This window comes from Trachymyrmex cornetzi, unplaced genomic scaffold, assembly GCF_001594075.2.
Source record: "Trachymyrmex cornetzi isolate Tcor2-1 unplaced genomic scaffold, Tcor1.1 scaffold482, whole genome shotgun sequence".
Classification (NCBI taxonomy): Eukaryota; Metazoa; Arthropoda; class Insecta; order Hymenoptera; family Formicidae; genus Trachymyrmex; species Trachymyrmex cornetzi.
Window position 1 is genome coordinate 701,981 of NW_017299641.1, and position 25,094 is coordinate 727,074.

Genomic DNA, 25,094 nt, shown 5'->3' on the forward strand with positions numbered 1-25,094 from the left:
AGAGAGAGAGAGAGAGAGAGAGAATGAGAAAGAAAATGGAGGGGAGGGATAATAGAAACTGTTATAAATTAAAACAGTGAAATATATTTGTTCAAAAATGATATTTTAAGCAGCTGTATTTGTGGACTAACTAAAAATAGTAGGCGCTATTTAAAAACCGTGAAAGTGATATACTGATCAGTTACGTTTATGCTAGTTTCCGGGAGACATGTACGATGTTTAAAACCGTTTAAATTCTTCCTATAACAAGAGAATATGTAATCGATATTTCTGAAACTTGCAAACAGACCTTTCGACGGTATTTAATACGGATGCTAGCGATTTACTGGAAACCCCGACTAATTTTTTGCAAAGTTTTCATAAATCTTAAATGAGAACTGTTGTACAGACGGTGCCAGTATTGGGATACGAGTATTGGGATCATAATGCATTTGGATTATGATCCCAATACTCGTACAATTTCAGGTGTTAAGGCATACCTGGTACCGTCTGTACATACATTTGGTTGTTTATCGGTGTCACTTTAACTCTAACACGTCAGATTTTTTCCAATGCTGTTTCCGTTGTTTATAGTCTTTCATTAATAAAGGTACATACTTGGTTATGTTCTTTCCGTGTCTAGCGTTTCAATTGAAAAAAAATCTTTATAATATGTTACTTTTTATGAAAATTACATCGAATGAATGGTTTGCTGAAGTATCTAAAAATTTAGCTACACAAAAAATCTTACTATACGCAAGTAATAATTATTTGTTTCAAGTATTTCAAGAGTTATCGTGTATCCGCAATCCTATATCATAAGTTCGTCATAAGCATCACATTTATTCAAAATATATTCTGAATCTTAGTAAAAGTTTAATACTTTAATCAAGATTATTAAATTAAAATAAAAATCAATTTGTTTATTATATAAAGCGATTTCTTCAATCGATTTTATAATATTTTTTAAAAGAAAATAAATTCTTATATTTTGAATATATAACAATAATGAGAATTTCTCTAAAATTTGTAGTAAGTTTTTTGAAGATAATCATTGCTTTTCTGAAAAGAAAACAAAGTAAATTGAGTAATCACTTTTCTTAGCAATAGAATAATATTTTTTTGTGTGTAGATACAGATCTGAAAACAATTTTGTTGAGCTATCAAAATGTAATTATTTTATGTAGGACGTTCAAATTAATTGCTGGAATACTCATCATGGTTGAGTTTTCTAATTATTTTGACGATCCAATGAAATTCTTTTCAGAATTGTGTATCTAAATTTTTAGATATTTCAGCAAATTCTTTCTTTCCGTGTACAAACAATCGAATTGGGTACCATACCCAAATACAAGGCGTCAAGAAAATTTCCTACCGCAGTGCAAGACGTTCGGAGCAAAGTGTTTCTTTCTGTGTGTTTTTCCACGGTTTTCATAGTGGCGAATCAAACTGACGGTACCTGTCCGATTGCTTTTGTAACTCAAGCTTTGACAGGCTTGACTAGTCGAAGTCAAAAATAAGCCGCCTGTCGTGCACCATCGGTGATTCCGCGCTTCCGGGACCGCGGCTCAGATTCGGCACCCCCGTCCTCCTCTCCGTTCGCGCGAAAGTGTCGGCATGAGTTCATTAGCCGCGCCGCCGCCGCCGCCGTTGCAGGGACGGCAGTGGTGTGGTAGAACCGAGTGCTCCTCGTACTTCTTCGACGGTACAATCGATGCCGAAATAGAGTGTTGTAACTAGTAGACGCCGATACAGCGCTGACCATCACCGTGTCGATGACCCGGTGGAGGCGTGCCAACCACCATCCTGCCCGATCCGCGGGGGCCTTCTCGCCCATCCTCCTCCCTTGCCTCCTCCGTTCCTCTTTCCGCGTTTTTCGCCTTTGCTTTTTCGCGAAATTTTCACGGAAGATCAGAGATCCTCGCGGGGGATGCCCCATCATTGTCGCCGTCGATCGTCGATCGTCCTCACGCGCGGCGTCGAGTCGGATTTTACATGGAAAACGACCGACCATCGCTTTTCAACGGCGTGGTTTTCACGTGGTCGCGAGCATATCGATTCCCGGGACGGAGGCGGCAGATCGGATTCTGCGCCCTTTTCCCTTTTGCCTCTCCTCCCCCGCCCTTCTGCGTCCCTTTCACCCTCTTGCGTCGCGCGCCGTTCTTCCACTACCTTCCTCTCGTCCCGTAGACGCGAGGATATTTACGGCGAATTATACGATTCAGCTTTTTTTTACGCAGACTATTCGCGGCACCGGTTTGATCGAGGGAGCGGGGAAGAGGAGAAGAGGAGGGTGGCAAACGCGAGTTTTTACGTTTTCTTCAGCAATTTATACATCGTGGAAAAATTTAAGCGATCGATCGGGCCAGTTTCTCTCTCTCTCTCTTCCTCTGCTCTCCTTCCCCCTCCCCTCATCTCGCGGAACGTCATGGACCTGCAGCCTACATGCGCGAATAATAACCTCTGGCCGCGTGGCTCGTTATGTAACCCCGTTTGCTAGGTCTGGCGGATTGATAAAGATAAGCGGGTCGCACGAACTTTTGGGCCAATTGGTCGATTGTCCAAGCTCAGTTACCTTTCCCCGATGAATACGTCGATTACATAAGTCACGACTTGACGAAGAGAAACTTCGTTTTAGGATTCGATACGTCACATAAAATAACCCCAATGAATATTCTAACAATAAATAAAAAAAACATTATAACATTCGAATAAACGCGAAATTTTTATAATTCACCCTCACGCATTTTCGAAAACAAGAGGGAGAAGAGATCGGTGATAAAAAGTTCAGCATTAGAAATAATGGCGATACGATAGATCATTGCGTTTCGGTAGTTATTTAATTTATTTTTCGATAATTTTCTTGAATGTTTCTGTTACTCATATGGAGCATAGAATTCTGTCAAACTTTCAGTTATATATCGAGGACGTATAGCGACTGATTTCGTTAATTTCTTTTCCAGGTTTACTATGCGAAGAAGAAGAGAAGAGCACAGCAGATGCAAGGGGAAGATGGTTCGCATAAGAAGGAGAGGAAACTCTACAACGACGGCTGGGATGACGATAATCACGATTATATCATCAAGAATGGGGAAAAGTTCCTCGATCGATACGAGATCGATTCTTTAATAGGTAAGACGAAAAAAGACGAGCAATATCGGATTAATTGTATTTACCGAACAAATATAACATCGCGATGGTTCCCCCTCCCTCCCCCGATGATGTAATCGATAATTTTTATTTCTTGAATATATTTTTTAAATACGTAATCAATAATATTTTATTTTTAACAACTGTTGTTTAATCAAAATATTACATTTATTCAAATTGATTTTATTTATTCGAATTGAATTTATTCTACTTATTTATTCGACATATTTATATGTTTTCTGTTTACAGGTAAAGGCAGTTTTGGCCAAGTAGTGAAAGCATTTGACCACGAAGAGCAAACGCAAGTGGCAATAAAAATCATCAAGAACAAGAAGCCTTTTCTTAATCAAGCGCAAATCGAAGTTAGGCTATTGGAAATGATGAACAGAGCGGATACCGACAACAAGTATTATATAGGTGCGCCAGAATAAACTGTGTGCTATAGTTAAGAGATATCGCGCGACGTGACGCCTAACGCCTTCTCTCTTTTTGATTACAGTTAAACTGAAGAGGCATTTTATGTGGCGAAATCACTTATGTCTGGTATTCGAACTGTTATCGTATAATTTATATGACCTACTTAGAAATACGAATTTCCGAGGAGTGTCATTGAACTTGACAAGAAAGTTTGCACAGCAACTGTGTACTGCCCTCTTGTTCCTGTCTACGCCGGAATTGAACATCATTCACTGTGATCTGAAACCTGAAAACATCCTTTTGTGCAATCCCAAACGAAGTGCGATAAAAATAGTCGACTTCGGTAGCTCGTGTCAACTTGGACAAAGAGTGGGTGTTTTAAATAGAGCTAATTAGCGCACATTCGCGTTTGATCTGTCGGTCCTTTTCACTCGCCTTTCATCCTTTCTTTTTGCGTTTACAGATATATCAATATATCCAGTCCAGGTTCTACAGATCTCCGGAAGTCTTGTTAGGAATACCTTATGACCTCGCGATAGACATGTGGAGTCTGGGATGTATTTTAGTAGAAATGCACACGGGAGAACCTCTGTTTAGTGGGGCCAACGAGGTAAAGACCGACCATTATATAAATTGTTTTTAATCATATTGAATTTGTAGCTCTCGATAATTAATTACTAGTACGAGACGCTACCGTATTAAGATACATTCACATGGCAAAAGGTTTATCTGATTGGAAAGTGCATATTACGTTCGATATAATGTAGATTTCTGTTTGGCAACATAAGGAATTTCTCTTATGATTTGCAGGTCGATCAAATGAATAAAATCGTAGAAGTACTAGGAATGCCGCCGAAACATATACTGGACCAAGCGCACAAGGCGCGGAAGTACTTTGACAAAGTCTCCACGGATGGCTCGTACGTGCTGAAAAAGTCCAAGGATGGTAAAAAATACAAACCTCCCGGCACGAGGCGCTTACACGATATTTTAGGTGTCGAAAGCGGTGGCCCCGGCGGCAGGAGAATGGGGGAACCGGGCCATTCGATGTCCGATTATCTCAAGTTTAAGGACCTAATTGTACGGATGTTGGATTTCGATCCGAAGACACGGGTAACGCCGTATTACGCACTTCAGCACAACTTCTTTAAGAGGACAGCCGATGAGGGGACCAACACGAACGTCGCTGCTGCCAATAGCGCGAGCACGAGTCCGGCAGTGGTGTCGATGAGCCAGGATCACGGTAAGTCCGATTAACCATTTAGCGTCATCTCATTTTGCCGAATCACTGTGTAACATAGAGGAGAGAAGTACCGAATACGCATTTATGTGCTTCACATCTGAGTTTCTTCGAAGCTGACAGGTTTTCAATGTTGAATTGTCTCATCCATGCCCACGCCGTGTAATTCCGTGTCGCACGGTGATCACAATTCAAATAACGATAAGCTAAAGTTGAAAACGTGTCAGGTTTGCATTATGTCACAATAACTGTACCTTAAACGATTAATTGCAGCGAGAAATATGATCTTACTATCAAAGTATGGCTCTATGTCGCTTGATTTCATTCATCATTCATTATTAATATCATATTTGATTACTTCACCTAATGATACATTTAATCCATAGTTTCCTCTGAATCGGTCTTCTCAGCAAATGGGTGCCGCTATAGAAAGAAAAGTCATGACTTTTTTTCATTATTCACTATCTATATAGATAGTTTTGTATAAATGTAATAATTAAGAGGCAGGTTAATATTTATAATTGCATTCACATGTTCTGTTCAGGCTACAATAGATTACTTGAAAGCTTACAGGAATTGCCAACGTTTGAAATCGTTTTTGTGAACGATTTAAAAGAGAAAAGATGCATTTGATCATGGCTAATGATATCTGAGCTGTTATTGACTATCTTTGAATAATTGAACATAAGGTAGATATAAACAGAAACTCAAGACGGACAGTTCTATTGAGAGTTTAGGAAGGTTTTGATTTGTGCAGAAAATAAGAAATTTTCCATCTTTTTTTACAATCTCTTAAATCGATGTATTTTTAACTGTTATGTTTTTCTTAAAAACTGTGATTATCGAGTAATTATTATAGGTGATATCTAGACGATATATTTGCTCTGTACTGATAAAGGTTAATTATGCTGTGAAATATACGTACACTTGTGATTCCGCGATCAATCATAATCCCCCTTTTTTAATGATATCTTTTATTTTCTGCGCAAACTAAACGATACTTGTTGTTGCCCGTAGATATGATGGGGGGACAATACGTGGCTCGATGACTGTCGTATCCGCGGGGCGGCGACGACCTGTCCTAGGCCCCAACCCTAATCTTACTTACTAACATAAGTAAGTTCTGTATCTAACAAACAATCCTACACACGCTAAAAGACTAACGATGTCCCTAATAAATCATATCCTGGCCTCGAATGTATTGCGCGAAGCTTTGCTTGCTTGAAGGTATTCCCTTTTGGGACACGGATTGATATTGCTAGCCCGTGCCTCCTTACTTTATCGACACGATGTATTAATACACGATGTATGACTAACGTCTACTGTGAGGCCAATTATTCATTATAACACGAGACTGTCCTTTTTGATGAATATATTTTAGAACATAAGGACAAAAAAAGAAAAAAGAAAATAGCATCATGTCACTGCTGGAATATGTTTTCTTTTATCGTTTTTCGTGTTGTTTTCGCTGTGATTAAAAATGACAAATTGTTTTACACGAATGTTGTCCGGGATGATTATTGCAGAACATATTCCAACTAAAAGTATTGCATCTGTGTTAAGCGAATTTCTGTTTTGTAGAAAAGTCTCTCACATCATTGTCTTCTAGTTTTTTTTTGTGCATGCTTTAGCTGCTTGCATCGTGCACTTTATACAAGTGCAATGCTGTAAATGGGACATGAAGTTGTAACGTTTCTGTGAAATAAGTCTTGTCCATATCAGTAATATATATATATACATATATGCATTTACTATTATATATCCTTCTTTCTTAAGTTTGCCTAATGTAAAACCCCAATTGCACATTAACTTATTATCTGTATAATTAAAAGAAGATTATGATGCAAATCGATTGCGCGATTATATGCCGATAAACAATTCAATATAATTACTTGAATAATTTTGGCGAATCTCTCTCTCATTTTACAAGTATACACTTTGCAGCAAATAAAATGCATAGAAACTTTGTGTAAAAATTAAGATCAACAATTTCGTAATTAATCGCGTGTCAAATATTTGTCCAATTAGCTTATATAAATTTATGGGAATGGGAAAAAAATAATAACATTCGATACTTATCTAAAATTTAAAGAATGTATCGTCACGCTCTTACGAATGTGCGTGAAAAAAAAATTGTAGCGGTGAAGATTATTGCCTGCAAATGTCCCTGTAGACGTTTGAAATTTTATTTATCTTTATTCCCATATTAGTGATTATTCGATTGTAAGAGCTAGAGCGGTTTTCGTGGATGATTATGGCATTAGTGTGTATATATATATATATATCTCTATATCGCGAGAAAATGCTATTTTACTTCCTCTACTGACTTTTTTCTTTTCGATGTCCCAGGACTGGTAACCATGTCGGGACAAGGCAGCAGCAGCAGTAGCGGCGGCGGTAGTCTGCAGCAGATGCAAGCATCAAGTCTCCCTGGTGGTGGCTACCAGCCCATGGACTGTGAGTCCTCGCCCCGTCACACGGGCAGTCGGCGTACCATAACAACGGGCTACCCATCAACGTCGGCCACTGGGGTGCCCGCGTCCGCCCCGATGTCCATGCAATCCATGGACAGCTCCCTGATACAGAGCTCTCTTGGATCGTACAATAGCCTAATTATTCCTGGTATACCCCATCTGCCTGCGATGATGACCTCACCAATGATTCAGCAGCAGAACTTCTACAACTACGGCTACTCGTCTACTGATACACACGGTATGGTTAGACAGCCGTCAACGGTGTCGTCCGGTAACCAGAGAGATCCAGAGAGAGAAGATAGCCCAATGGTCGGGGTATGCGTCCAACAGAGCCCAGTCGCTATCCACTAAAGTAGCAGGAGGGGCAACTGACGGTGGACAATACAGCTTGTCGCGAACGCAAAACCGTGAAGAAAATGAGTAGCTAATTTACGGAGACGGCATGCCTTGAATGATGTTATCGTGGCATTGACGAAAAAACGGTAAAAGAACGAAAAAATGGCATGTAAACATCTTGAAAGTCGTTCCCCGATGCTGCTTTCTCATCATAGAGTCAAAGGAAATAAGAAGAAAAAAATCACGGTGTCGCGATTAGCCTCAACTTCGGCAGTGGATTCAAGAAATTTTTCGGACACGTTGGTTTGGCTGAACAATTCTGAAAAATATAAACGAAATTTCCCGGCAAATCCAAGAAATAATCACAAGTCACAAAGCCCAAATCTCTCTGTATATCAAGAGATCATAGAAACGAAAAAAAAAAAATATCCTAAGCTCGGCGGCATTAACGACTGTATGAGAAATCCAACGAGTAGAAAAGAATGCGATGGAAGGAAAAATAGAGGAAGGAGTGAGAGGAAATCTCTATTTCTGTTATGTTGCTGAATTTTCATATTTTTTATCAAGCTGACTGGTCCTATGTTGAAAGTGGGTATATGTGTCTAACACGGAAGATTGACGAAAGCTTCGAGCATGGACAGACAGTAATGGTCTAGTGAGGATGAACCCAGCTGGCCTCTCGGGTCCTGCCCGATTTCCACAGACACTCTTAGCAGTTTTTAGCAAAAACGGCTAAGCGGAAAACTTTCGGCAACCAAACTGTGTGGCCTAGAGAGCGAAAAAGTGATAATTACTATTATTACCGCGTAAAAAAAGAAGGAAAAGTAAGAATTACCAATGTAAGCATGTACTCAAATAGAGTTTTATACACAATGTCACGAATGTAAACGGTTTAGCAAGTACTTGCGAGCAAACAGTCGCGTCGACTGCTAGTTATTTGTACAATACACTTAGGTGAATGATAAGAGTGCAGCTTTAGGGTTTAGCTTTTAAGTGTGAGGAGGTAAAACATACACAAACATTGTAAACTCGAATCTTTTATTTACTTTAATGGAAGACAAGGATGTTGCAAACGTCAGTTTGTTGTTGAACAAGGACTTTAAACAAACCAGGTTTGCGCGGCTTAACAACAATACATATTTATACATTAAAAAAGCAGTAATAAGAAAGTTAAAAAGCAGCATACACGTAAGATCGAGATCAAGAATGGTATAATCATACAAAGAACTTAGATACTTTATAATAAACAATACGCGCATACTCGCATACACATGTTTCCAACGCCAATCGTCATTGATTTTTGCCGTTTTGCCCTGATGGTCGCTGCGCTTATGCCATTCGCACCAATCGTAATGTAGCCCCTTTATTTATATAGAAGACTCTACTTTTTTTTATTCGGCCAAATTTTTTAAATCTCGATTAAAAAATGTGATTGTTTTTTATCATTTATGTATTGTAAGACTAGATGACGAACAAAAATAGAAACTAATAATTTCTTTCTTATTACCATCAATCATATTTTGTCATGAAACTACCAATTGTAAGTGTAGTATAGTACCTGAAGGCAGACCATGAAAATGCAACCATAATCCCTATACCACCCAGATGTTACAAAAGAAAAAAAAATATGACTAATAGAAAATAATAATGATATATGCTGTAAAGAGAAAGAAATCTTAAAGAATTATGCATGTTGCTTTTCTGTAATCGCGATAGCAAAATATGGAAATACCAAGTCTGTTTATAAGGTATATTTTATATATTTGCGGCTTTTTATACTCTTCCATACACACACAAAAGAAGATGACATGAACGGAGACTTTAAGATTTGAAAAATAATTTATTATGTCATTTATTATATTATATATAGGGCAATAGTGTGTAATAAATTTTTTTCTTTTATTGACGGATCTTTACTGATTTACTAAACTTTTCTTATTAAATTATTTTAAGATGTTCTACATCTAATTTTAATTGTCTTTTTGTAGTCTCCGATAAATGAAGCTACATGTATAATTCTCAATATAACCGTCATCTTTAACATTTTAATTGCGATATCTTTTTTGTACGAAAATTTTAATGCGTAAATATAAAGCAGCGGCAAAGCAATTTCGTCTGCATGACTGCGACTGTTGTCAAAAGAGCTTGGCCAAAAAAAAGGTATTAGACGACCAAGAGAATTCTTACAATGTATATATATTTTCTGGAAAAATAACGAGTCTCACTGTGAAATTTTTAGATTTGAATTCTTGTTGTATTAGTTGTAAATATATGAGAAATATAAGATACTTTCGAGTAGCTGAGAAAAGTCTAACGTTTCACAAGCCATTCGATCTGCTAAGAATCATTTTATTCGTGCGGCCTTTCGAATGATTTGTATATTTTTATACACCTGCAATACAAGAACATTTGCAGATACGATTTAATGAGATATACACGAGACATTCTATATTGCAACTCAGATGTTGAAGTTTGTTATACTCGAATTTATAATAAGTTACCGAACGAAAACAAATTTTCTAACAGTATCTAATAATATATAAATCACCAACGGATAAATAGGAATACGAAGCCCACTGACACTTGTATCATAAATGTTTTTATATCGCATTGAGATTTACGGCAATCGGTGCTTAAGATACATTAAATTTCAAGAGTCGTAATGAGTCTGTGTTGTGATTAGATAGCTCGAAAGCAATGCTTAAAATAGATAGATTCACTATGACATAAATAAAATACCTAAAGAGAGAAGAGAAGCAGCTCTCCGAAAAATCGTCTAAAAGAAAGAAAGAAGAAACGTAAAACGGGATATGTCGCACCTTACCTCAATAACCTTTTTGATAATTTCCGCAGTTGAAGTTGTACAGAATATGATTTGTTAGGTGTAGAGAGATTAAATGGCGGGACGTTTAGGATTTTCTGTGATAAATTCTGGGCGTCTTCGCAAATAATACCTTGTTGAACGGCAAAAATCAGTACGCTCTATAAATATAGACAATGTGCGATGTATATACATATATATATGTAAAGAAAATATATGTATGTATAATATATAACATATATAATATTACATGTATATATTATATATTATACATATATATTATATATAACATATATGTATATATATATATCGCGTGCCCTCTTCCGAATTCATCTTGTTACACGCTGTGCTCACTAGTCCCGCAAATAACGGTGTTCACAATATTCTCAGAGAGATACGCCATTCGGAAATCTCTGTACATTCGGACTTACTTTTTATTCGCCCGGGAACTCAAATCATTTCGCCGATTGTGCTTCAGCGTGATGACGATCGCACGATCAACAGGATGACTACGCGTGAAACAATATCTTACATCGGGATGGCTCGTATGAAGGTACTCGGTACCGGTCTTCTCCGTCGGAGAGAGGTGTACAATCCGACCCACGATGGACTCCTGGGCACAGCGCCGTGTTTGATAATGCATCGAAGCGCATCGTTCTCCTTTCGACAATATTGTTGATTTTGACTGGATGATTATTATTATCGTTTATCTGTAGTAATGTGATTGATTGGTTAACGACGTACGGCCTGCCAAGAAAGAACTCGTGACCGGCGCGTAACTTTTAAACTGTTCGCTGCACATGAGACGATAAAAATACACATGTAACGCTGGAGTTAAGTCGTAATTGTATCAATTAACGGCCATTGCTGTCGACAACCGCTTGGCATTCTCGAGATATACTTTCTACCAAGACCTATGCGATCCAGAGATAAAGACCTGTAGATAGATCTAACGCAGCAACGTAGTTGTTTGGTGATTCTTATACTAACACTACGAAAACTGTTTATTTCCAGGTATCAAGCTAACGTTATTTGTCGTCGTTTTGACATCAAAATGACTTTAAAAACGTTATTTTTACGTTGAAATGATGACAAATAACGTCCCCTTACTACCTGGGCTGGCGTCAGTTGAAAGAGAAGATCAATCAAGATGCTCGAAGTCGTCTTCCTCTTTCTACCGCGACCACATAAATCTTCTTAAAAACTAATCTTCGAAGATGTGATGCACGAGAAAATATCGAAGGCCAGCCGAGTCTTGTTCCGTAACGCGCGACCGGAATTTCTTCCACTTGACGCAACGCAAAAAAGTCACTAATGAGATTCGCGTAAAAGTTATACCAGTCGCTCTTCTCCTTGGCAGACCGTGAGTTTTTTTTAGCGAAATTAAAGGACCGCCGGCGTCCAAAACAAGTTTAGGGACAATTTTTTCACGGGTAGCCACGGTAGGGTACGATTTTCGAATCGAGAGAAATAGCAATTTTAAATGGTGAACGTGTAAGACGCTAATTAAATATGCGAGGCGAGGTAAACGAGCTGTGCGAGATAGAAATTTTTTTTGTTTGCACGCGAGAGAGAGAGAGAGAGAGAGAGAGAGAGAGAGAGAGAGAGAGAGAGAGATAGGACGCAAGGAGTATGTTTCAAAAATGCATGTAAAACAGCCTCTCTCATTAAGAAAAAGGAAGCCCGGCGAACAGGATGAGAGAACTCCCCTTAGGATTCCTTTCGCTTTCCGACATGCGCGCTTTATTTCGAGTTCAAGAGCCACCGTCTCGGGATGAATTTGTCCACTCCATTCAGCTGTCGCAAAATGCAAAGTATTTAAGCCAATTAGCAGACAACAGAGATGTATACATTTAATAGTATAAGAGCTAGCCGCAATTCATGTTCCAAACGATTACTGCGTACGCGTACGCACGCACATATGCGTATATATATATATATATATATATATATATATATATATATATAATAGAATGATTATGAGAGAGAAAGAAAGAGGATAACGAACCATATTGTATCTTAATCGTTATTTATCATAGCTGACAAGTATATGCGACGTCTTTGCGCACTGCTCGCATGTTTTTAAACGTTTGTAGCGCGGAAGCGATTTTTCGACGAATTTTCTTGATCATCTGTTGCCCAGCTGATTTATTAAAATGAGAAAAAATAATAAAGCTCTACTAAATGAAGGAAAATTAACTTATATCTAACGTGTATATATTGTCGTAACATTATTATGATTATAATAATAATTATTATATGTAATAATGTAATTTTAAAATCACTCGCCGACTTGTTTCGTTACCATTCAGTTTTCACATTTCACGCTCTTGGAGTGGTCCGATTATTTTAACTTTAAAGTTTCGTAATATAGAAAGTTACCTATTCTCTTGTTTTCAAGAAGAAAAGATCTATAATTCAAGTACTGATCCATATTTGTGTACATTGAAGATTTTGAAATGTCAACGAATAACGTGGGCAATGGAGGATTAACATACCTTTTAATTTTCGATCGCATGTAACTCATTAGATTGTCGATCGGTACATCCCGTAGCCGTGAGAAATCTTTCTTCCGTGTTCTTCGTTCGAACTTCTTTCTATGATTTTACGTTTTAGCTTGCAAATCTAACGCGGGGCGCACGTGCGGCCTTTGAAAAAGTCCCGTGAGACGCGCCCGCGGAAAACAATTACGAGATCTTTGGAACATGTTCCTGCGGCGGAAGTAAAGTAACCTAAGTTTCCTAACGTCATGAGTAAAAGCATTGTGTTCAGAAACAAATATAACTATAATATGACTGACAGAGAAAGAGAGAGAGAGAGAGAGAGAAAGAAAAAGATGCGTCTGAGAGGCACCGCGTAAGCATCCTCCTTTGAGAATCGAGCATGAAAGAGTGATAATATCTGATAATATCTTGATGTCTCGTTCGGCATACTCCTATCGGGACAAAAAATATAAGGGATGAATGGGAAGTGCGAGAAGAAAAGAAAGAAAGAAGAACGCATGTTCATGCGAATGTATGCGTGTATGTATGAGAGAGAGAGAGAGAGAGAGAGAGAGTGAGAGTGAGAGAGAAAGTGGAAAATGTGAATTATGAAACAAAAAACCGATTTATTAAGATGAGAAAAAATAATTAACAAAACTCTATACCGGATGAAGGAAAATGAACTTGTATCTAACGTGTATACATTGTCATAACATTATTATGATGATTATTATAATTATTATTATATATAATAATGTAATTGAAAATTTGAAACGATATTACATAAGGTTAATAATAAACAAAAGCATCTTCACCTTCTGCTGTTACCTTTTCTTCCGCTGTCACCTTTCGCGCCGATTCATCCTTGCGCAATAACAAAAAATATATAATACATCGTGTGCAGCTTTAAAGTTTCTGGATGCATTAATTCTTTTCCTTGTTTGATTAACAAATTATTGAAATGGAAAAAGCAGCTGTCGGCCACATTATTAAATCAATTATTACTTCGTTTTTGGCGGATTTATATACATATCGATAAACGTCTTTTATATGCCTTTTGATGAATTTGAAAAGATAATGTTAAATAATAATATTAATAGAGGAATTTTTCTACGTAGGAAAGCTATATGTTTAATTAATAGTATTCCGAAGAATATGCTTTTGAAAAAAACAAGCGGGGAGCACAGGCTCTTGCATAACGCATAACACGTAATGCATAAGAATATGTACCAATCGAAGTTCTCCGTTTCTTTCCCTTCCATGTAATAGAGAACTCTGGTTGGTTCAATTTCTTATGCCTCATGTGTTATGCGTTATGCAAGAGTCTGTGCTCCCCGCTTAAGGCCACAGCACGCACTTTTGCATAACGCATAACGTATAGGGCATTAGCGAATCAACTAATCAGAATCTTTCCTTTCCTCCCATTCCATGGAAAAGAAGAATTTTTATTGGTTGATTCCTATTACACTATAGGGTCTCTACCGCGCTGCATGCTGCATGTATTCATGTAATCACATGTAATCGCTACCACACGTCCAATAATAAAGTCTAGTGACTTTAAATCCCGAAGGAGTATGCGCAAAAGCAAGTGCCTTTAGTAAAACTGTAGTGGATCTTTTTTGGTTAATGCAGTATGCACTTTTTCGATTGTCAGACTTTAAACTTGTCAAATTAAATTTAGGATGCAGTTGTAGATTCGAAGACGAAATCTTAACAAAATCAACTTTATTAACGTAATTTAACAATCGTATTATACGATTACAACGATTGCATAATGGTAAGTTTTAACCTGTCCAGAATCAAAAGAAAAGTTAACACGTACGAAATAATTGTTATTTTTAGGAAATGTAGTACTCATTAATTTTCTTATCAAAATTTTATGTAACTTAATATCTTCTTGATATTAATGTTTATGCATTGCGATTATTTATATCTGTGTAAAGGCAATGCCAAGTATTAAAACAACAACATGTTAGATAAGTCGGATAATAGTAATTATTTATATTTTATTTTTTTCATTTTTTTTACAGACAACATTGAGACATGACATTGAACTACCGAATAACATTCCAAAATTATTAATAGAGAAACATGCAAACTATCTCATTTCATATGGGACCAACAAAGATGAATATGTAAGAATATTTCTTCCTTTTCAGTTGTTTATATAGTAATTGATTATGACAAAATATATTTTAACATATATATTTATTTATTATAACATATATGTTTTTTTTTTAATATTTCATTTCTCTATATATTGACATGCTTATATTTTTTAGAATTATTCTCAGACTGAACACATGAGGATGTCTGGCATGTACTGGGGTCTTACCGCTCTAGATTTAATGGGAAAGTTAGAACAAACTAATAAGGAAGAAGTGCTAGAATTTATTAGACAATGTCAAAGTGACAGTGGTGGCATCAGTGCCAGTATACAACATGATCCACATTTACTTTACACCCTTAGTGCAGTTCAGATATTATGTATATATGATGCTTTGGATGTAATAAATGTCGATAAAGTCGTCAGTTATGTCAAAGAAAGACAACAACCAGATGGAAGTTTTGTGGGTGATCAATGGGGTGAAGTAGATGTTAGATTTTCTTTCTGTGCCGTTGCTACTCTGTCACTCTTGGTAAATATCATTGAGTATAATTACATTTAAGTATCCACAAAATTTAAGTGTTTTAAAATAGTAACATTTAATTTTTTAAATCAAAATGTATTCTTGTGTGAAATGGAATGGATATCCTGGATGTTGAGAATATGATATGAATTATGTTATCGATTAATTGCATTAAACTAATCGATAGTGTTGGCACTTATTCCTGTAGTTGTTCATCTGTTTCAAAGATTTGAACATCGCTGTTGTTCGCCCCTTTCTTTCTGGATCTTGGTACCAAGCGGTTGCGTTTTATTGCAAGGCCTTGCAACGGCGATATTTATTAGTTCTCTTGTGTCAGATAAGTTTTAATAATAAGCAAACTGTTGTTGTACGAAGCATAAGTAATCTTTTATGTTAAATTGATTAATCTTAAGATTACTTTAAATTGTAGAATTTTGTTCATCTCTTGCTATCTCGTTTATCATTTAATATAAGAGTTCTGTTTTAATTAAATATACTTGGTTCTTAATGAGAATTGTATATTCATTTATTAAGAATCTTTCAACAGGTTATGGGCCCAGAACGTGGCTTATTAGATTGTATTGATAATTCAGGGAGAAGCAAAGAGAGGAACAAAATTTTTTTTTAAATAACTAAAATATTATAGTAAAATTATTAAATATTGTAGTAAAATTTTAAAGGGATAATTAAAATTTTTTTTTTCTCTAAAAAGTATTTGGAAAATAATAGTAATTTAAAAGAGGGCTTGAAAGTAAAATAGAAATTAAAAATAAAGACAGTAAAATTAGAAAGGGCAAATTAAAATCTAACAAGCTAATAGTTTAAAATGTCAAAAATAGCAGAGGACTATTATAATATTGAAAAATTAGTAGGTGTTGAAAATTTTGAAATCTGGAAATTTCAAGTAAAAGTACTATTTAGAGCAAATGAAGTATTAGAAATAGCGACAACTGAGAATATAGTAGAAGGGAATGATGCGTGGAAGAAAAAAGATGCTATTGCGCAAAAAATTATAATATCTACACTAGATAAGAAACCGTTTCTGAATATAATGGAATGTAACACGTCCTATGAAATGTGGATAAAAATAAGTAATACATACGAAAGAGATAATGAGCAACAGAGGTGTAAACTTTTACAGGAATTTTATAATGTATTTTTTACTAAAGGTATGGACATGTCTACATATATAAGTAAAGTAAAAAATTCATCTTTCAAATTAAACGCAATTCAAACCAAAATAGATGATAAAATGGTGATCTCGAAGCTATTAGCGACTCTACCGAAAGAATATACACATTTCGTCAGTGCTTGGGAATCGACGGAGACAGAGAAGAAAACGTTGGATAATTTGATAGCAAGACTTTTAGGAGAAGAACAAAGACGGCATCCTAAAGAAGAGGAAGTAGGAGTAGCGTTCAAGGTATCGCAAAAAAAATGTAATCTATGCAATAAAGTAGGACATATTGCCAAATTCTGCAGATCAAAGGTACTAGAAAAGGATAAGAAACAAGTACGCTGTTTTAAATGTAATAAAGTTGGACACATTGCTAAGTTTTGTAAAGAAGAGAATTCTGATGAAAAAAAATGTAATATTTGTAAAAAGAATAATCATGTAGAGAAAGACTGTTTTTTCAGAAATAAGAAACAAACTAAAACTGAAGAATTTGAATCTAATAAAATAGCATTTTTGACTAGTGATATGACTGATGAGAATTCATGGATAGTAGACTCGGGCAGCACTTTAAATTTGACAAATAATAAAAGTTTTTTTTAAGGAATTGAGAAAAACAAACACAATTATCAATGTGGCCAAAACGGAAGAAACAATGCAGGCTAAAGGAGAAGGAAGCATAGAATTCGAAAAATGTGGCATAGAGAAAGCACTGTATGTACCTGATCTGACTGCGAATCTTTTGTCTGTAAATTCTATTACAAAGAATGGAGGTGAAGTCATTTTCACGAAAGAAGAAGTGATAATTAAATCGGAAAATGGATGCAAACTAAAAGGAGAGAAGCTACGTAATGGATTATACAAAGTGATCTTAACACCAGAAAATAAAGAAGAGTCATTTTTAACACAAAAAAGAATAAATCTAGCAAGGCAGTGGCATAGAAAACTTGGACATGCAAATATTTTTAAAACAAGAAAAGTGATGGAGTATTGCAAAGGACTAAATATATCTTCCGAAGATCTAGAGAAAATTAAGAATAGTTGTGAAATTTGTCAACAAGCCAAACAAACTAGAATCAAGTTTGGAGATACAAGGTCAAAAGCTGAAAGGCCACTTCAAATTATACATACGGATATTTGCGGCCCAATAGATCCAGTGACGTGGAATGGAAAGAGGTATTTTCTCACTTTTCAAGATGACTATATACATTTTACATAAGTATATTTATTAGAGAGAAAGTCTGGTGTAGAAGATTTTTTAAAAGAATATGTAAAACGTGTGGAAGCATATTGGAATTACAAAGTCTCAAAATTAAGATGCGATAATGGAAGGGAGTATATGAATAAAAATATTCAAAATTGGTGCAAAAACAAAGGAATTGTAATGGACAATACAACGCCATATACACCTCAACTAAATGGAAAAGCTGAAAGGCTAAACAGAATCTTATTAGATAAGGTACGAGCACTTCTTTTTGACTCTAATATGGATAAAGAAATGTGGGGAGAAGCATTATATTGTTCAGTCAATATAGTAAATAGATTGCTTACGAGTAACTTAGAATGTACACCTTATGAAATGTGGGAAAAACGTAAACCAAATTATGAAACGATGCAAATATTCGGAAGCATAGCACATGTAAAAATTTTAGGATCGCTGAAGAAACTCGAAAAAAGAAGCAAAAAACTATTATTCGTAGGATACGCACCAAATGGATATAGGCTCTGGAATAAAGAAGAGAAGAAAATAGTAATTGCACGAGATGTAAAATTTGAAGAACCTAAAATAGAAGAAAATATAATTAAGGATGAAGATGTAACAAAGTATACTAAAGTAAAATTTATACAATCAGAGAAAGAATCTAACAAAGAAGAAACAACTGATGATGAAGAATGGGAAGATGTAGAAGAACTAAGAACTCCAACAAATGGAGAAAGAAGAAAGAAAGAAATAAATGATAATGAAGATCTAGAAGATATGGAAGATTCTACAAATAAAGAAATTAATGAAATTAAAACAAGAAAACATAGAGAAAGAAAACGTCCAGAACGTTTTACAGATTACGTCATGTTAACGTATAAACAAGCAACAACTGGACCGGAGAGACAAAAATGGAAAGAAGCTATAGAAGATGAGAAAAATTCACTGAAACAAAACAATACTTGGGAAGAAGTTGAATTGAAGAATTTGAAAGAAAAAGATAGACCTCTAACTGGAAAATGGGTATTTAAAATTAAGCAGGACGGACACTATAAAGCGCGACTTGTAATCAGAGGATGCGAACAGGAACAAGGTATAAACTACGAAGATACATTTAGTCCAGTAATAAGCACAAGTGCTTTAAGAAGTCTAATCGCACTGACAGCAATGAAGAAATACAAGATCGTAACATTTGATATAAAAACAGCTTTTCTCTATGGCAGTTTAGAAGAGAATGTATTTATGTACCCTTCTGAAGGATTTGACTCTAAAGGAAAAGTTTTCAAACTTAAAAAGGCTCTATATAGTTTGAAACAAGCTCCGCTTAGGTGGAATATACGATTTACTAATTTCTTAAAAGAAAAAAAATTTAAAGCACTAGAAAGTGAACAATGCATATTTAGAGATGTTGATAGAGATTTAATTCTTGGTATATATGTAGACGATGGAATACTACTCGGAGCTGATATGAAAGAAATTCAAGAAATAGTAAAACAACTAAAGAAAGAGTTCCAAATGACAATTATTTATAATCCAAAAAGGTATGTTGGATTAGAAATATCGAGAAATAAAGAAGAAATTAGAGTTAAGCAAGAAGAATATTTAAAGAAGATGCTAAAACAATACGGAATGGAAAACTCAAAACCAGTTAAAATACCGCTGATTAAAAATGAAGAAAGAAAAACACCAATAAAGGAAGTCTTCGGCTACAGAGAAACAATAGGAAGTTTGCTATATCTTTCGACAAAAACCAGGCCCGATATATCTTATGCAGTTGGTTTTTGCAGCCGTTTCATTGAAAAACAAACACAAGAAAACATAAATGACGTAAAACATATTATGAAGTACTTGAACGGCACAATAGATCAAGGTTTACAATTTAATAGTAATGAAAATCCGAATATTTTGCAGGGATATTCCGACGCTGATTTTGCAGGAGATACGCAAACCAGACGTAGCACAACTGGATTCATCATATTTTATGGAGGAGGAGCTATAAGTTGGTGCTCACGAAGACAAACAAACATAGCTCTTTCAAGTACTGAAGCAGAATACATTGCAGCCGCAGAATGTTGCAAGGAATTACTATATTTGAAGACTTTACTGGAAGAACTTCTGGAAAACAAGATATGTCTAAAACTAAACATTGACAATCAGAGTACAATTGCGTTAATCAAGAAAGAAGGAGTCGTTAATAGACGCTCGAGACACATAGACGTAAAATATAGATTTGTACACGATCTAGTCAAACGAAAAATTATTAAATTAAAATATTGTCCATCAAATGAGCAAAAGGCAGACATATTAACAAAAGCTTTAAACAGAATAAAATTTACAAACTGTAAAGAAGTCATGGTGAGTTAGTTTGATGCAATTAAGGAGGAGTGTTGAGAATATGATATGAATTATATTATCGATTAATTGCATTAAACTAATCGATAGTGTTGGCACTTATTCCTGTAGTTGTTCATCTGTTTAAAAGATTTGAACATCGCTGTTGTTCGCCCCTTTCTTTCTGGATCTTGGTACCAAGCGGTTGCGTTTTATTGCAAGGCCTTGCAACGGCGATATTTATTAGTTCTCTTGTGTCAGATAAGTTTTAATAATAAGCAAACTGTTGTTGTACGAAGCATAAGTAATCTTTTATGTTAAATTGATTAATCTTAAGATTACTTTAAATTGTAGAATTTTGTTCATCTCTTGCTATCTCGTTTATCATTTAATATAAGAGTTCTGTTTTAATTAAATATACTTGGTTCTTAATGAGAATTGTATATTCATTTATTAAGAATCTTTCAACACTGGAAACTCAGCTTTCATGAAAATTCTTTAGCTTTAGTGGATTTAAAGATGATATTTGCAAGATCCATAAAACCATAACACATCTTAGGCAAAGTAAATTCTTGAAAATTTTTGCTTACAAATATATAAATAGGAAGATACTTGTAGAAAAAGTTTAAATTCCTCTTGTATCATGTCAACTTGTTTCAGAACTGCTTAGATGCAATAGATGTTGAGAAAGCGGTACAATTTGTATTAAAATGTATGAATTTTGATGGAGGATTCGGTTCAAAGCCAGGATCTGAAAGTCATGCGGGTTTAATTTATTGTTGCGTTGGGTTACTTTCGATCACAGGTATATATAAGAATATACAGAATAATTACTGTATACACACAGAATATACTATTTCACTTACCAAAAGTAATTTTTTTAGGACATCTGCATTTGATAGATGCTGATCGTTTAGGATGGTGGTTGTGCGAGAGACAACTACCTTCCGGCGGTTTAAATGGCAGGCCTGAAAAATTACCAGATGTATGCTACTCTTGGTGGGTGCTGTCAGCGTTAACAATTTTAGGTCGTCTTCATTGGATAGATAAAAAAGGCTTGGTAATTATTTTTTAATAACATTTTATGATATATCTCTTAAATTTGGTTTGTTGATCATTTCTGTCTCTCATAACTATTTATTTCATTGCTTGTGTGTGTGTGTGTGTGTGTGTGTGTGTGTGTGTGTGTGTGTGTGTGTGTGTGTGTGTGAGTTCTTAACTGCTAACAATTTAAATAAAATAATTACAAATATTACTACTACATATTATCACTCTACTATAATTTCTTTTTTTATGTTTTTCATTACAGATGGATTACATTTTAATTTGTCAAGATATCGAAACTGGCGGTTTCAGTGATCGACCCGGTGATATGGTTGACCCTTTTCATACTTTGTTCGGCCTCACTGCATTGTCATTGTTAGACAAGAATTTCTCGTTAAAACCAATAAATCCTACTTATTGTATGCCAGAGTATATAATTGATCGCTTAGGTCTCAAGCCATCGCGACTTGATGCATGATAATATATATGATATGCTGTATAATGTACATTATTTATTCTTTGTTAAATATACGCGTTGTAGATTTTCCACAAAGTATATATATCTCTGAATTCTATCTTTTATTGAATCAAATGTTCAAATTGCACTGTCAAGTAGAACACCTCAAAAGCATAATTTCGTTATTCTTTCATCATTTCTTTCGTGGAGGGTGCCCTTAATTGAATAAAAGAGTCCTCGGGTTTATAAAAAGTTTAAAATATCTCTTGCATAATATAATTTAATAATATAAAATATTTCTATTATTTTTTTATATTTACTATTGTGTGAGAAACAAGCGCGATCTGAGCGTCCTCAAACGAAAATAAATATAATTCTCAGTCTGACAAAATTTTATTACATTCTGTCGGTAATCCCTAAATACAATCTTTTTATCACTATATGTTAAAGTAGTAATTGCAAAAATTAAGTTTATCTCCAACAGGTGTCATCAGGTTATTTCCAACAGGTATTCATTTATACCAAAATATTTGTGTACTTTGTATTAAAATAGTTTTGTAAAAAAAAAAAGATAAAATTCCACTGTTGTGAACATAAAGTTCTTTTTTTACTAAGATTTTTTTACGAAGCTGAATTTTTCAACAAGATGATTGTATGGATGGAATTATGAACATGTTTGTACTATTACTATTAAAGTTCGAAAGGATTTAAATATTTCAACTATCATATCATTTGTAAATTTTTAATATCTAAAAAAGAAGAGAATAATAAATAAAGAAATTAAAAAATAAATTTACAAAAATTAAATTAGATTAAGTTGATCTTTTTGATAAACGATTATCCAGTTCAAATTATATAATGTATATGTATTTCCAATTCGATTGGTGATTTTATGGGTGCATTCCGTTTTCATATGCTGCGTAAGCATCAGTTCATCCTTGTTATCTATCAATATTAAATAAGGACAAATGATGCTTACGAGCTGTTTTATATTAAAAAACCAAATTGAAAAAATTGCATCCGCAATTCTGTTTAAAAAATTTTTAACTTATTACACTATATTTGGCATAAGTAGTTACTGTACATTTTATTTCGAGGGAATTGTTTTCAACTTGTGTGAAGTATAAGAAACATAATGAAACGCTTAGAAATATGTATAAAATTATAATCATGTGCAAAAAAAATTAAATATAGTATACATTTCTTATAGAAATAATTTAATATTAATAATTTAATACTAATAATTTGCTATTAATAATAGTAATAATAATTTAGCACTGACCATAATTAATCGCTTATTTTTAGTATTAAAAATACTGTTAACAATACTTTTAATACTAAAAATAAATGATTAATTGATCATCAGTATTAGTATTAAATTTCTATAATTATACAGAATTTAAAAAAAATCATTCAATATTTATATGATGGTAGACAGTACACACCATATTACTGAATAAAAAAGCCTTATAGTGAACATATTATATGTATGTGTATAGGTCGACAACTCAACCGTTTCTATAAAATTAAACAATTTTGTATATTAGTATCAAAACTGAATATTACCATATACAAATGCTGAATGGTTCTTTTATCATCCAGCATTTAAAGTGTATTAAAATTGTTGAAATTTTGTTTTTAAATTATATATATTGACAGAATCCGAGTAGTACTAACGGGATCAGTAATTAAAAGTGGAATTATTTATCTTTTTCTTATATTTACTTTAGAGGGAAATAATATCATGTTATAGATTCGCGAAGTTAACAGGCCATATTTTTTATTTTGGTTTATTATAATTATAGTATAAACTATGCAAAACTGTTTTTTATTTTTATAAGAAATTGTATGAGAACTATAAAAAGTGCTACTTATAAAACTGTCATTATTTTTTAAATATTATAGAATGTCGCGTACTGACTTCACTGATCCCTGCACTTTTAGTTATCCGTGATGTTAGTACAACATTTTATCAATACCTATAATGAAAGCAATAATGATGCACAATATAGGTACCTATAATGAAAGCAATAATGATGCACAATAATGACAGTTTCACTAGCATTTTTCATATACATAATTCTACAGTTCCTTATAAAATAAAAAAGAGTTTTGCCATGTTTTATATTAAAAAACCAAATTGAAAAAATTGCATCCGCAATTCTGTTTAAAAATAATTGTATATAAGAGTATAAATCTCTGCTAATACCTACTAACGAGAAATATTGCTGGAATTATGATAAATTATTATCACTTATTCTTCAAATATCGTCTATTGTCTTTTATATATAATTATAGAATATACGAAATAAACCATTTAGCATTTATTATATGATAGATAGTGTATATAATGTAAAAAAACCTTCATGAATAGGTTGTAAGCTCAACCGTTTGAGATATAAATAACTAAGAGTCAATTTTTCCTCGTTGTTAGTAGAATTGTGTCACAAGGGCGATTATCATTTATCTATATATTATAGCTCAATTTTTCGATTTTCGACACTATTTATTATTTTGGTAATTAAATTATCAAATTAAAATTCTCCCAAAATTTTATTTACGGAAAAAGCTCTAATTAATTTATGTTTGCTATAAATTCATAAAAGAAAGATCAAAATACATCTTTCGTTCGATGTAAAATGCATGATGCATGTATATGTATATTTATTACCAACTTATTATTAAATATATTTATTATTTAACTTTGAAAGACGAATATTATGAAACAGTTATCTCAAAAGAATTAAAGCACTTATTTTGGCGTGTCATGGCATGACACGTCTTAATTATTTATTATCATACGCATTACTTGGAAATGCTTGTAGTATATATTTGTTTAATGGAAGTAATGAAGAATCATGGCTATGCAGACGCGATACGTTTCTTCCGAAGAATATCTAGTTAAAGTATTAGTGTACATTACGCGCAACAAGAATTGCCATTTTGTCGGCGAGGCACGAGGCGTAGCGACACGCCTCTCGCCAGCAAACTTCGAGCGAGGCAAGTGCTTCGATCCGATTGGTTTATCTTCTCCCTCCTCGTCTTCTTCACCTGTAAAGTTGGCACGGTCTCCGATCGAGAAAGATTGGGTTAGATCTTGCTAACTAGGAAAAGATCGATCCCGAGCTCTCTCTCTCTCTCGATGAACAGTACAATTTTGCTAATGGTACTCAGAAACGCGCGCGGTCAGCACATTCGAGATTTACAGTCGCGCTCACGTGGTTCAGCGAGGCAAAGATCAAAATGACAGATATATCTACAATTTCGGATATTGGAACCACGCAATAATAATTAATAATAATACGTTTATTCACGAGCAACAAAGTTTTACTTTGCACGTAGCTCTACTATCGGTAA

General features: G+C 34.4%; 2 protein-coding genes across 2 annotated transcripts in view; both read left to right on the plus strand.

Annotated features, from left to right (window-relative positions):
* mnb (minibrain) overlaps nt 1-9,464 on the plus strand; it is a 72,656-nt gene extending 63,192 nt beyond the window's left edge. Inside the window, exons 2-7 of the mRNA XM_018513973.1 lie at nt 2,943-3,111; nt 3,379-3,546; nt 3,629-3,915; nt 4,010-4,156; nt 4,357-4,789; nt 7,136-9,464. Of these exons, the coding sequence (XP_018369475.1) occupies nt 2,979-3,111; nt 3,379-3,546; nt 3,629-3,915; nt 4,010-4,156; nt 4,357-4,789; nt 7,136-7,611 (1,644 nt within the window). The 5' untranslated portion in view covers nt 2,943-2,978 and the 3' untranslated portion in view covers nt 7,612-9,464. The remainder of the gene's footprint in view (nt 1-2,942; nt 3,112-3,378; nt 3,547-3,628; nt 3,916-4,009; nt 4,157-4,356; nt 4,790-7,135) is intronic.
* Nucleotides 9,465-14,483: 5,019 nt separating this feature from the next.
* Nucleotides 14,484-21,903, plus strand: betaggt-II (geranylgeranyl transferase type-2 subunit beta). Its single transcript, XM_018514012.1, has 6 exons — nt 14,484-14,677; nt 14,931-15,035; nt 15,183-15,539; nt 20,897-21,041; nt 21,121-21,296; nt 21,546-21,903. Exons 1-6 carry the CDS (start codon nt 14,675-14,677, stop codon nt 21,756-21,758), a joined length of 999 nt encoding a protein of 332 aa, XP_018369514.1. The 5' UTR covers nt 14,484-14,674; the 3' UTR covers nt 21,759-21,903.
* Nucleotides 21,904-25,094: the final 3,191 nt, after the last annotated feature.

Excerpts from the sequence above, each read along its gene's own strand:
- betaggt-II (XM_018514012.1), top strand. Across the intron at positions 15,036-15,182 it reads GGACCAACAAAGATGAATAT|AATTATTCTCAGACTGAACA; the intron begins GTAAGAATATTT and ends TATATTTTTTAG. Across the intron at positions 15,540-20,896 it reads TTGCTACTCTGTCACTCTTG|AACTGCTTAGATGCAATAGA; the intron begins GTAAATATCATT and ends AACTTGTTTCAG.